Source organism: Taeniopygia guttata, chromosome 1A, assembly GCF_048771995.1.
Source record: "Taeniopygia guttata chromosome 1A, bTaeGut7.mat, whole genome shotgun sequence".
Taxonomy (NCBI): Eukaryota; Metazoa; Chordata; class Aves; order Passeriformes; family Estrildidae; genus Taeniopygia; species Taeniopygia guttata.
In genome coordinates this window covers 14855933-14869511 of record NC_133025.1, presented here as the reverse complement: position 1 = coordinate 14869511, position 13579 = coordinate 14855933, and the positions used below count along the sequence as shown (strand labels likewise).

Sequence of the window (13579 nt, the reverse complement as noted above, 5' to 3'; positions counted from 1 at the left end):
TCTCCAACGACACACAGCAACATAAGCTTTGCAAACTTCTCCTGCCACATGCAGCTGAACTAACTTATCAAGAGTCTGATTTTTATTTGAGCTCTCTGAAGTTTTAATCATATTTACATACCAACCTGATGAAACTCAGTTACTTGTGGCTGACTACTGTTATTGCTGGCCCACAGCCTTGTGCTGCCAGGCACTGACAACCCTCCTCCAGGCCAGAGTTACTGTTTGATCCTGAAATTCTCAACCGAAACACAACGTAATGAGTTAAATATAATTTTATAAATATTTGATTTCCACTGCCTGAATGTAATCCATCTGTAAATAGCATGAGGAAAGTCCATTGAGAGCAAGTAAGGGAAGGAAGCAAGTCATCCTGCTCTGCTTCCCCCGATGAGAGCTGCTGTGGTAACCTGGGATGAGCAGTGGGCAATTACGATGTGTCTGTTCTACAAATAAGCTGAAGTCTGGCTTTGTCTCATTAGCACACACCAGTGTTTTCTGGGGACAGCTCCTGAAGTCCTTACTTCAGTTAAATCCAGTAAAGCTAACCTTTGATTTTTATTTCTAACACCTTTGCTGGCAATACATGAAAATCTAGTAGCTAGTAAGCACCCATGACTTGTTAATCAGCTGCAGGTATTGTCCCCCTTTGGCTAAATAATGGTTCCTCCTTTACTTCCTTGTGGATATCCATAGTAAGGTAATTATGCTGAAAAGTGAAAACCAAAAAAACCCACATATTGGCAGCTAAAGCCCATCTACTTTAAATAAATAAAACAAGGCTCATCTGGCAGTCTGTGTCTATTGCGTTGCTAAGCTCTCTGGAGATGCATTGCATGAAGGCACACTTTCCTATGGGATTTTCTCTCGGAAGAGTCTGACCTGGGAAAGCATGTCTGGACATATCTGATCATCCAGACCATCTTTCAAACTCTGCTGGGGTTTTCTGTGGAGAGCTGAATGGGGTGTGAATGCTCAGGACAATCTCCCAGACACCTTGTGAGCCAGCACCAAAGTGTCCAGCACAGCATGGCAAGCCTCAGGGCACTGCCTCAGAAGTCTTCTTCTCTGTCACATCCACACTCACCATGTCAAGGATAAATTCATCTGAGGAGGCAGCAGAGCTTGTTTTAGACCAGCAAAGGCTGCAGGATGAGCTTTGTGAACCCACCATTTTGTGCTCCTAAAGCAGACACATATTTTGCCCTTGCTTTCTCTAGTGGAAACAGAGAATGACCTCTACAAACAAGGTTAAAAAAACAGACCAAAACAAAAGAACTCCCTAATGAAATAAAATACTTTGTGCACAGGCTTCTCATCTTGGACAAGAGAAATAGGGAAAACTGGCTGATAAATATTAATCCTGCAGCACAATGCAGAGCCCTGTGCCCTGGCAGGATGTCTGCATGGCATCTGCTGCCTCCTCCCAAGCAGGCTGGGAAATGGGAAAGGGGGAACCGGCCTGGGCAGAGGCAGTGGGCACTGCTGAGCAGCTCTGCTCTGGGTCCTGTGATTCCCCAGGCCACTCCTGCCTGGGGAGGACATTTCCAGGAAGACTGACTAATTGTCAGTCTGGGACATTGCAGTGCCATGCATTTCAAGAGTTAGATGGGGACTGGCTTCATCCCCCCGTCCTATCAAACGTGCAGGTGGAAAGCAGTGGGGCTGGAGGTGGAGCTGTGGCCACTGGTGTGTCAGTCAGAGCCCTTCCAAAAGGGCATGTTCCCATCACTGGGGTTTGCTGGGGTTCACCTGCTCACCCTTATGGGATGGGGCTGTGTCATTCTGGACCACAGAGTGAGACAGTATTTTGTGACAGCATCCCTTGAGGAGTTTTGGATTACAGCTGAACCAACAGAAAAATATCTACCTTGCAAGGAAGATATTAAGTTTTTTAAGCAATTAGTTCTCTAGGTTTACCAGGCTGGTGCATCTATGGTGAGTTTAATTGAAACCAGCAGAATATTTGAAAAGGAAGGATGAAAACAGGGCAGCTGGGAAAACAAATGTTCTTTTTTATAATTATGCTGTGGACTCTCTCTAATGGATCCCCCTGAAGCTTCCTGATAAAGTAACTGACATATGGTGCCCACTCACAGATGGATCAGCAGAGGCAGGAATGTAATTTTGCAAACCTGAAGACTCAAGTTGGAGTTGATATATATTTAGGATCTAGTTAATTCATATAGATTGCATTCTGCATACAAATGATCAGAAAGTGCAGCAGCCAGAGAAAACCTGCTTGGCAAAATTGACTCCCATAGAATCAGAAAAGGTAGATGGGTTATGGCAGGGGAACTGAAGGAGGAAAACCTAGAAACAGCAAACACATGTGGTATCCAAAATGAAGGGGAAAACAAAAAGCACAAAGATATGGTAGTGCAGAAACAGTAAAAAAAAACAAAGATCCTATTTTCTGTTCCAGAATTCTTCCTGTACTTGCTTCTTAAATAACTCCTGATGTTTAATAAATCACTGTTAGTTTTTCCATGTTTACATAACTTAGCATTGTATATTTGTTTTCACTTTTTTCAGAGCCACCTGAGAGCTGATGTATCAAGGAGGTACCCTGGAAACACTTTGTGGTAAGAATGAAGTTCAGTGGAAACAAGTACATCTAAAAGATAAAATCTGTGTCTAGGGAGCAGGTGATCTGTATTCATTTTCCCTGTGTTGGATTATTGGACAAGTAATGATATTAATATGAGCATCAATGACATGTACTAGGTTATAAATTCTATAGAGTAAATCAGGATTCTATTCTGTTAAAACTATGACCAAAGACTTTGATGAGAGAGAGACAGATGCCGAGTTATGCCTACATATCACAGAGGCTGGAGAGAGGTACTCTTTTCCGTGCTCACAAAGGAGCTGAGATGTCCCACAATGCAGATTGCTAATCTTACACCCTAATTAGCCACACAAAATGATTTCTGAAGCTTGGTATTTGCTTCAACTCCCTTTCTTCAAAGAGGAGTTATAGGAGGAAACTATAAAACCCAAGTGGGCTAATGCACTGGATTTAGTGTTTCTGTATGGCTAAATACACAATGGCTAAATTCCACAGGTGCTCCTATGGCCCACATATCTGTATCCAGCTCATCTGCTATGACTAAGGCAAGCAGCTGAGTGCTGTGGGCACCCAGTCAGTTAGAGGGCAACCTTCACTCAAAGTCTGTTAGCAGAAGCTAAGCTTTGATTTAGGAGAGCAAGAAGAAAGGCCCTGCAGCTGCTGAACCATAAAGAAGATGCTCACCACCTCAGGAATATAAAAAAATTAAGGATTTTCAATGCCAAGGTCTTCAAATCTTGGTTTTTGCTGCACAAAACAATTATCAGCTGTTTATTCCTTCCTGGGAAACTCAGCTCCAAGATTCACTGAATCATCTGTGATAAGATCTATGTACAAGCACGTTCCCTATGTTACCTCTCTAATAGGAGAGTGGACTAGAGACCTCTGAGGTCCCTTACACCTGTAACTAGCCCACACTTCTGTAAGGAGGAAGCAACCAGCAGTCTTCTCTCAAAATAGAATCAGGAGACTTATAGTATGCTCACTTACAGCTTGTTATTGGATGACTTATGACAAAAGAACAAATTAATGGCCTTTACCCAAGAGCTATTAAATATCTGCGTTTGGAACCCTAACATTCCTGAGTGTCTACTACTGCTGTGCACTGTTGGTCTGTTCTGAAAGGCCACCAGTGGTCTTGGCAATGTTGGCCTTGTATTAGGTGTGACTGCAGAGCCTCAGCCAGGCTGAGGTCAGAGCTTGAATTCTTTAGCTTGTTCCTGCTTTTTCTCACTCTCCTGCAAACAGAGGTGTTTGCTGTTAAAAGTGAGATTTGTGTTATGTAACTGTTCTGCACACCAGACATCTTCTGCAGTAGGAGAAAAATGTGATCACTGTCATATAGAGAGAGCTGTACAGGACAATCGGAGATGCCTTAGACGTGGCAGGAGTAACACCCCACACAGCTGGGCTCAGAGACGAGAGGGAGCAGAAAAATGGGGCTGGAGGCTCCTCCTTCTCATGGGACCAGGCCCAGCACATACCCCATAGCTGCTGCCACTGCTGTAGCACTCTGCTGCCACTGGCAGGATGCATCCTACAGCTCACCTCTGCTCCATGCAGCACACACTAGAGGGACAGAGGTGCCAGCATTCACCCTCTGCTCCCTTCTCACACCTTGCCTCACTCTTGAAGCCCACTCAAAGGAGATTATCCTTGGCCAGGCTGGCATCCAGGGCCACCACAGCTTTTGCTGTTACCTGTCCTCACTCCAAGGATGCAGAGAGGCTGGTGACTCTGGCAAGGCAGCTGATCACCACACAGAGCACCAAGAGCCCTGCTCCTGGCATAGCCTGGACCCAGCAGCTCTGGCCAAGAGTCCATGGTCCACCCTGGTGGTGGTGACAGCCTGGAGAGGTGTGTGGGGAAATCTTGCATACTCCAGAGGCCAAATAAAGAGCTTTGTTACAAAGCTGTTCTAACTCACTGGTTTGGAAGGAGCCACATGAAAGCACAGAGCAGAGCTAAGCTCCTAAACCTCTCACAGAAACAAGCATAGCAGAGGCAGAGAGGTGGCTCAGATACTGAAGGCAATGGCACAAAACATTTGAGAAAGGTGTAAAGCACTTTTCTCTGGAAACAGCTCCCTTGTTCTCACCAGCTGTGCACCCCCTGGCACCTGGCCACCCTGCCACACCAGTGGGGCCATCCTGGAGAGATAAAATGAGTGGCCCCTGCAAAAAGCAGTGACTGGGCCAGACTTGCTCAGGAGGGAGGCAGGTGCTATTCCACCAAGAAGCTCTGCAGCAGTGCAGCCTGGTCCAACCAGGGGCCCCTGCAGCCAGGAGCCCCCAAAACACCAATTCCCAGAGGAAACCCATGAAAACAGCTCAGAGAGCCATGCTGCTGAGCAGTGCCTTGCAGACATCAGTCACACTTCTCCTTTCTACCCCTTCTCTTGCCCTAAAGCATGACAATGACTGCATGGGGAAAATCCTCTCAGAGTGACAAAAAAGACAATTGAAAAATTAAGTCGTTTCTGTCTCCTTCACCTTCCCACATATCTTGTACATAAAAGTCAAATTATTACCCTAGAGACTAATCATATGGTAACTGTAACAATTTTGACCTTGGAATTTCAGGATGTTTACTGAAGAAGTTATTATTTCACATTGAAATTACTAACATACATTCTTTAAGATTCCCTAGAGAGTTGAGCAGAAGTGCAGAGAATACAAAACAGGATTTTTTTGTCCTGGCATATGACATGTCTCATTAGGAGACGCCCACAGCTCTCCTTTACCTTGTTTTCTTTGCTCCAGCTCCATTCCCAGAGACAGGGGTGGAAAGTGAGCTGCCACTACCCATCAGCTGGAGAGTGAGAACTCTCTCATTTTCAGATGCTGACCACCTGCTAAGCCACAGAAATGCTGCCTTCAAACACCAGTAAAAGACTTTGAAAAGGAGCAGGCATGACTCTTATTTCCATCAGACTGCAGCACTAACTCCCTTGAAATGAGGATCAAAGCTCCAGCCTGGGGGAGAGTTGCTTTCCTTTTTTCCCCCCTTTACCCGCCCCCACGCTGGTTTTATTACCCATATATAAGTTAAAATCCCAGCCTGCTTGCTGGTCTGTGGCACTGGCATCAGAGATCCTGTGTGCTGGTTTGGGCTGGGATATAGTTAATTTTCTATATAGTAACTGGAATGGGCTGTGTTTTGGATTTGTTAGTTGATTTTGCTGAGCAGTGCTTACACAGAGTCAAGGCCTTCTTTGCCCCTTACTCCACACCACCAGTGAGGAGGCTGGGGGTACACAAGGAGTTGGGAGGGGACACAGCCAGGACAGCTGAGCCCAACTGACCCAAGGGATATTCCATATCAAATGGCTTCATACTCAGCACATAAATCTGGGGGAAGAGGAAAGGGAGCTGGATATTCAGAGTGATGGCATTTGTCTTTCCCAGTAACAGTCACATGTTCAGCCATTCCCCTGATTCCTGGGGGAGTCTAAACACCCTCCTGCTCCTGGGAACGGGTGAATGAATTCCTTGTTTTGCTTTGCTTGTGTGCACAGTTTTGCTTTACCCATTCAACTCTTTATCTCAACCCATGAATTTTCTCACTTTTACCCTTTGGGTTCTCTCTCCCACCCCACTGTGGGGGCTGAGCAAGTGGCTGTGTGGGGCTGAGCTGCCAGCTGGGGTTAATCCGTGGCAGACAAAGGGTGGGGATGATGTGCAGAGGGAGCTGGAAACCTCCAAGCAACAGAGCAGTTGCTCCTGCTCCAGGACATGGAGGAGCACCATCAACCTCTCACCTCTCTGGGAGGTAGCACCTGAACCTCTCCTTGGAAAAGGAAGGTCTAGCAGACTCCACCACCCCAGAGAAGCTCCAGCCTTCCCAAAACAGCAGCATGAGCAAGTTTTATCCCTTCCTTCACCAAACCAGAATCCAGAAATACTTTCCTTCTGGGTTAAACCCTCTTTTTCCCTTGCTCTAAACCATAGTATTTCTGTTCCCATAGAGGCACTTTAAAAGAAGGCAAGCATAGGATATGGAGGCTTTAAAAAGCCAAAAAAGACAAAATATTTGCTGAAGATCAAAGCTCAGGCCCCTTTGAGGACTGGCATGAGGAAAGGCAGAGCACATGCACATCTTGCTGTGAGCTCTGAATGCCTGGCTCTGGAATGCCCTACCCTGTTCAGCCTTCCAGTTGCAGCCTAATCCTCAGGGTCTGCACAGTGACCCCCCACTTCTCACATGCTTACTCCAGCTTTGCTCCACACTCTTAGGTTTGATGCCAATTTCTTTACATGCACAGCTTGCATCTGAGCTGGCAATTTTCTGTGGAAAGGCCCAGTTGAAGCATCATTTGATGACCAGAAAAAGCATATTATCTGCTACTTTTTTCTGCACAGTCCTCACTAGAGAAGAATTGCATGTACACTTCCAAAACAGTCATGTGCATGTGTCTGGGAAACATTCAGCAATTGGACAGCAAGTAGTTACACTCAGTGAGTCAGCAGTAAATGCAGTGTTATACATCCATGCTCTCCAATGCAATTATATGGGTTTTCATTAGTAATAAACAGCCTGATGGCTCCAACATCAGCAAACTATTCTACTGGCAAATAAAGCCTTGAAGACTTTAAAGTCCATTCAATATCTCTGAAATCCAGCATATGTGAAGTTCCCAGACATTCCCATCTGTGCTCTGCCTAGTTTGCTTATTTGGCCTGCAGTGTCAAAATGCAGTCATGTCATACAGCAAAGACTATAAAACTGTGACAACCCAGAGAGGAGTAGCTTGGACAGATACCTTTCTAATCATTGCATCCCTTTAGTGCATCCCATCCTGGCATATTGCAGGAGAGGCTGGAGATGTGCACTGAACACCCAGCCTGCCTGAGACAATCTGAGACTGTTCACAGATGCTCAAGCACACGGCGGTTTTCCCATGGATCTGAAGCTGCAGCTTTGTACAAACGGATCAGGACAAAGCTCTGGCTGCACTACCCACTAATACTACCAGACACTGACTGTGTTACACGGCACTGCTCCATGTGCACTTTTCTACTGACCTCAGTGTATTGCTGAACCACGTTCTCAGGAGTTGGTCCCATGAAGAGATAGAAGTCGAGGATCCCTCCAATAGTGCGGAAAGTTAAAGATGGGTTTGGAGACAGAGTAACATCTAAAAGGGGAAAAAAGGCCCTCAGCACAAACCAACTCTGCACTATACACAGGAATAGGTCAAGAATGTATCAGGGGAGGTTGAGACTCAACATTAGGAGGCATTTCTTTACTGAGGGTGGACAAATGCAGGAACAGGCTTCCTAGAGATGTTGTTGATGCCCCAAGCCTGTCAGTATATAAGAGGCATTTGGACAATGCCTTAACAACATGTTAGCTTTTTCTCAGCCTTGACGTGTTCAGGCAGTTGTACTACAAGTGTGTTTGATGTCCATTCCAACTGAAATATTCTAGTCTATCCTATCCATCCTAGTTTGTGCACGCTGGGCTCTTCCGTGCACCTTGTGGGCACAACTGGATGAGCAAACAGGGCCTGCAGGTAGGCAGGCCATTGTCCAGTGTTTCTGTAATCTCTGCTTTCAGATCGGCATTGTGCAGCAATACATCACAGAAACCCACACAGAGTAGATTGCAGAGATCCATTTGTCTAAGTTTCATATTTATACAGAGGATCAACAAGTTTGTGTTTAGGGTTCCTCTATGCTGTTGTAATCTTATTGAAAGTCATTGCCTGCCAGGGGAAACTGATTTTATAGACTAAGTGAAGATTCCCCTTTTCCGAAATTATACCACTAGAATAATGCAGAAAGGTGACCATGGCAACATAGAAAACTATTCTCCAAAGATAGAATACAGTACAAACCTAAACTGATTTGATTTTTGTTATGCCAATCTCAGAGGAAATTCTTCCACCTTCTTCTTTCCCTCTATTTGCATCTATTTTCATAAAAAATGTTAAGAATGCATTTTCCCTGAAAATGCCTAAAAATGCCCAAATTCCTTGTTAAAAATTCATTCTACTGAAAACCCTTTGAAAAATCTTTGAAAAATCTATTCGTCCTGGAAGCTTAATTAGCCATGCAGTCATTCATATTTGTACCACATTGAAAAAGCAGTCAGTAAAACAGTATTTTATACTTACTAATCTATCATATTTCTATATGCAGTCCATATAGGGAATCCAGATATCTTTTTACCTTGTGCATTGGCGTTCAGAAGGAGAACACCGTGGGCACTGGAGTCTGGTTCTACGCACATGTAGAAAGGGTGAACTCCATAGAGGTTGGCAAATGACTGAAACATAAACAACACATGAAGAATGGCTTGACTTTGCTATTTTTCATAGCTTTTGTCAGGTAGATATATATGTACAGACAAAGAAGTAAATTCATTCATAGTTAGAGACTTATTTTGAAAGCTTGGGGATTTTTTCATCTAAATTGGTGTGAAGTCAAATTGACAGAAAAGAGTATTTTTTTTTCTCCCTTATCACAAAGGAATGTTTTAGACCTTCCTAGTTAAACCTTTTGATATTCTGCTAAACCCTTCAAAATTACATGAGTAAGACTCACTTTTCTAGTTCAAACAGACTCATCAACCACTGACTCCAATTCAGCCAAATATCTAATGAGTCCTGCTGGAGTCCAGCTTGTTTGGATGAACATGGATTGATCCAAGCATGAAATGCAAAGCTCTCCTGACCAGGATCTTGGCACACAATATACTTTTTCCTGAAAACTGCACTGTGAGAAAGGTTCTGATAAAAGCTTTCAAAGTTCCCTCAAAACAATTTGTGGCTTAGTCTTTAATTAAAACTGATGATACCTGCAAAGCTTGTGACATTCCATGTTTGCCACCCCCTTCTGGTGACACAAACTAGGACAAAGTGTTGCACAGAGTGAATTACCGTTGGTGGCTGGTCCCTGGCATACATTCCATAGGTAACAAAGTCCATGTTGTGCTTGAAGGTCGGGTGCTCATGTTCACCAAACCCATACACAGAAGTGGATGGCACAGTGGTGGTGATCTCAAGGAACTGGTTGGAGAAAAACAGATCAACCAGGGGACTGTCCCACCTGTGATAAACAGAGGGAGACAGGATTAGCTGGCTTCTCTTTGGAAGGTATTATTTTATGTTCATGTTGGGCTATTTACACTTTTTATATATTTTGGAGAATAACAGTATTAAAAATCCATTAAATTCTATGCATGCGTCTAAAGTGCTTAACCTAACACATTAAATTCGTCTTGCAATGGTTGAAGATATCTCATCTACTTGTGCAAAGAAAATGCACCAATATAATTTTTGAAAAGAGCAACTAAAACAACAGAAGACAGACTATAAATTTATTATCAAAATAAGTGGTTGCTTATGCTATTTCTATGACAACCAATGTGAAAGGCTAAAAATTGTTATTACACAGTGGAGTTCAGAATACTTAATGAGAACAACAGATATGTTATCAACTTTTTTTAATGGTTTGCTGTATCAGGACCCAAATACTCCCAACTTCATGCAGGCGCCTTAAAATAGAGGTATAGTTTTCTCCAGACTCTGCTTGAACAAGATGTGTTTACTGTGATGACTCTCTCCTGCTTCTCTCACCAGCTTAATGCATTTATTTCTATTCAATCATCTGTGGACACAGGCTCACATTTTAATTAGGTGCTACATTCTGTTTCCTACCTCTAGAGCTATAATGAGCTGCAAGTTAGATGGGGGAGAACACAGCCAAGCTGTGGAGAAGTGTTTTGTTAATGGTCATGTGTATGCCATGAATAGCTCATTTAGATAGCACCCTCTCGAGCCTTGTTTAACCATGAATTTGTTACAGCTAATTAAAGTAAATGAGCCCAAGCCATAGAGCACAGAAGTGGCATAATACTCCTTTTAATGTTCTGTGTCAATGATTTTGACAAAATTAAATGGTTGATCAAATTGACTGGTAAATCAGAGAAATGGGAGACGGGTTGTGTTGGTGGGGAGCAGCTCTGCCCTCATGAGAAGAGCACTCTGGTGAGTGGCCTGCCACCTGTGCCACCAGCACCCCTGCCTGGGGACAAGTCCCTGCTGCTGGGAGGCACCACTGCTCCCACCACACTGGCAGGCTCTCCCCACGAGGCTGCAAGGATGGCTGCTCATGGGGATGCTTAAGGCACTACCTTGCTTCTCCATGCAAGACTCAGGCACAAACTATCCCCATATTTTCCTGGACAAATCCAAAGTCACACACAGGTACTAAAGGATCTCTGTGTTTTTTAAAAGTCTAATTGTCCTTTCTTACAAATAGAAGAAGTAAGAATTTGTATATAACTCTTGATTTGGTTTCTTTGCCAGCAGGAGCCCCTCCCTTCCTCCTTTCCATCATCTCCACCTACATGCAGTATTGAATAAAATTGTTTTCTTTCAGGAGGGTTATGCATACAAGACATCCCTGAGAATTAGATCCAGTCCTTGACAAATAGAGGCCTTTCTGCAAGAAGCAGTTGCTGTGCAGGAATAGGGATAGGTTCTGGAGCTATATTCCTGCCCAAAGGAAAATGTCACACAGCTCTGCTCTGTGCCAAGACAAGAAGGGTCACTGCTATGAGCAGGGTTAAGAAAATCTCAAACTATGCCAGAGGGAAAATGCTTTTGAAACAGTTTAAATATCTGTCCTAAGTCATTGAGCTCTCCCCATGATGTCTGTTCAGAGGACATGAGGCTTTGTACATTTGTGGTACCCACATTATAGCATGGACATTTCCCATCATGAGAACTCTTAGTGTTATCATGGCATTAAAGTATTACTTCCTTAAAATATTACTTCAGCTCAGAAAGTCCCCTCCCTGACCAGGAGGGTCACTGGGGTGGTGCAAATGACAACCCTAGGAACAGGCCCTCTGCCTCAAGATCTCTTTACATGCTGTGGAGAAACTGGTTTATGACTCATTAATTCCTTCAGGCAACTCTACCTCTGCATGACATTGTCACAACAGTGCCCTGCTCTGCACCCCTCCATGGCTCAGCTCCCTGGGGGCTGCCACCCCCACCAGCACAGCTCCCCATCAGCCTTGTCTTTCCCTAGACCTCGCATGCCAGCATAGCTATGTGCTAAATATAGCATCAACCATGACATAAAAAGGCTAGTAATGACTGTCTTTTTTTTTTTTTTCTGGGCATCATTATGTCCTCTCCATCTGAAGGAAAGCATGAACAGGTTTTCCCCTGGCACTATTCTCTGCCTTCACCCCCAAGCAACTTCCCAAGTCCTTGTGCTCTCAGCACACCATGGTAGCTGTCTTGCTACTTTATGAGTTTGCTCATGTGATGTTGGCAAGGAGCAATCATTTAAAAAAAAAAAAAATATGCCATTCCTTAAACTCTTGCATACAATAAAAGAAAATGTCATATTTCTCCTACCTTCCTTCCTGCTGGTTTAAAGCAGATAGAAGGAACAAAACAGGAGGGAGCACAAAATGACATCATATTTGCAGCAATTTGCATGGTTCTCCTCCAAAAGTCCGATGAACCATAAAACCACTGTCATGGACAAAAGAAGGGGTCTAAAAAATGTAAAAACACAACTGAAGCTGAACAGTTGCTCACTTTCAAAAATGCAACCTCTGCTAGAAGTTAGACAAGGCAAAGTCTGTGAAGACAAGTACCCTTCTTTTTTGCACAAGAGGTAATAGCTGCAGTCACATTTACTGATGAAAGTCTTAAGCTGTTAGTGTGTCTGTGGTAGGAACACTCCTGCCTATGGAAATACAAACCAGCCCCCACACACATCTGCCTGGCCCATTGTCTTTGAACAATCAGCTATCCCCTGCCCAAGGAGTCTGATTGATAAAAGCTGCTCTTTTCTTCCATACACAGTGCACTATACTAAAGAGTAAACCTCTCTAATTTTTAACCTCTTATCAGGAAAAAAAAAAAATCACTCAGATTGAAAAGGGCTCTGTAAAAATTTACACTTTTGGCCAGCAAGGGAACTAGTCTCACACCCAGCAGTCAAGCCACTGGCTGTCAGGATGAAACAAAACTGGAGTGGACCAAGGAAGTAGTATTAAAGGAAGGTGCGTGGCCAGATAGATAAAACATCCTGCTCATGTTGAAGGTGTAGTTCATAACTAACATTGTCACAGTGTTTGAGGGGGATGACTAAAAGGCTGTACAAGATTCTTTTCAGGAGTGCAATCATCAGTCCTTTGTAATACAAACTGGACGTGATGATTTACCTCTTTGAACAACGACTCTGTTGAGGTTTATTGCAGGCCAATGACTGCAGTGTGTGCCATGGCTCAAAGCACTGATTCACCTGCTGTGAGCAACCAGCACTTCTGAAGTGGTCTTCTGGTGGCCCTTCTGAAGGTGGTCTTACAAAACCACTGGAATTAAGAGATTTGGGAAACAGGATAGACATCGTGCATTATCTGGACATTCAAAAATAACTTTAAGTTGGGAGAGGTTTGGTCTTTTTTTTTCCTTATTGTTGCAAGGAATCCTGGAGAACTGAGCTTGTTAACTGAAGTTGTAAAAGAACTGGTCCACTCTGTTCCTTGGAGAAAATGTCCACTATAACATCTGCTTTTCTTGGCCTCCAGACCACCCTGTATATTATCTGTGTGCAAATTTAGTTGTAACTTCCCACAGCTATCCAAAAAGGGGGTCTAAGCCTCCTGGCAAAGCTGGGTGCATCCTTCCAGAGGGCCTGGCCTACCACAGTATGCACAGGCTGCTCATAAAGTACTAAAGCACCTTAGGGAGGAAGGAGTACATACCCTATTCTCAAATGAACCTCAAATATACTGATTGACTCAACACACTCGAGCTGCTGAGGAGCATCACCTAAGGAGTCCAGATCTCAGATTACTAAAAATACTTCCACTGACTGCTGGTTTTGGCTGGAGCTAACCTTGTTCATAGTAGCTGGTATGGAGTGATGTTCTGGATTTGCGCTGGAAGCTGTTGATAATTCAGAGATGCTTTAGTTACTGCTGAGCAGTTCTTAACAGAGCACAACAGGGCTTTGCTGCTCCTTACACTAC

The 13579-nt window shown here is 43.9% G+C and overlaps 1 protein-coding gene across 1 annotated transcript in view; it reads right to left on the bottom strand.

Annotated features, from left to right (window-relative positions):
* Positions 1–13579, bottom strand: part of LOC105758559 (sucrase-isomaltase, intestinal-like) — a 60973-nt gene that overhangs the window by 37865 nt on the left and 9529 nt on the right. The window contains exons 5-7 of the mRNA XM_072920003.1: positions 9456–9624; positions 8746–8842; positions 7597–7709 (exon numbers count right to left, since the gene is read on the bottom strand). Coding sequence (XP_072776104.1) covers positions 7597–7709; positions 8746–8842; positions 9456–9624 — 379 coding nt within the window. The remainder of the gene's footprint in view (positions 1–7596; positions 7710–8745; positions 8843–9455; positions 9625–13579) is intronic.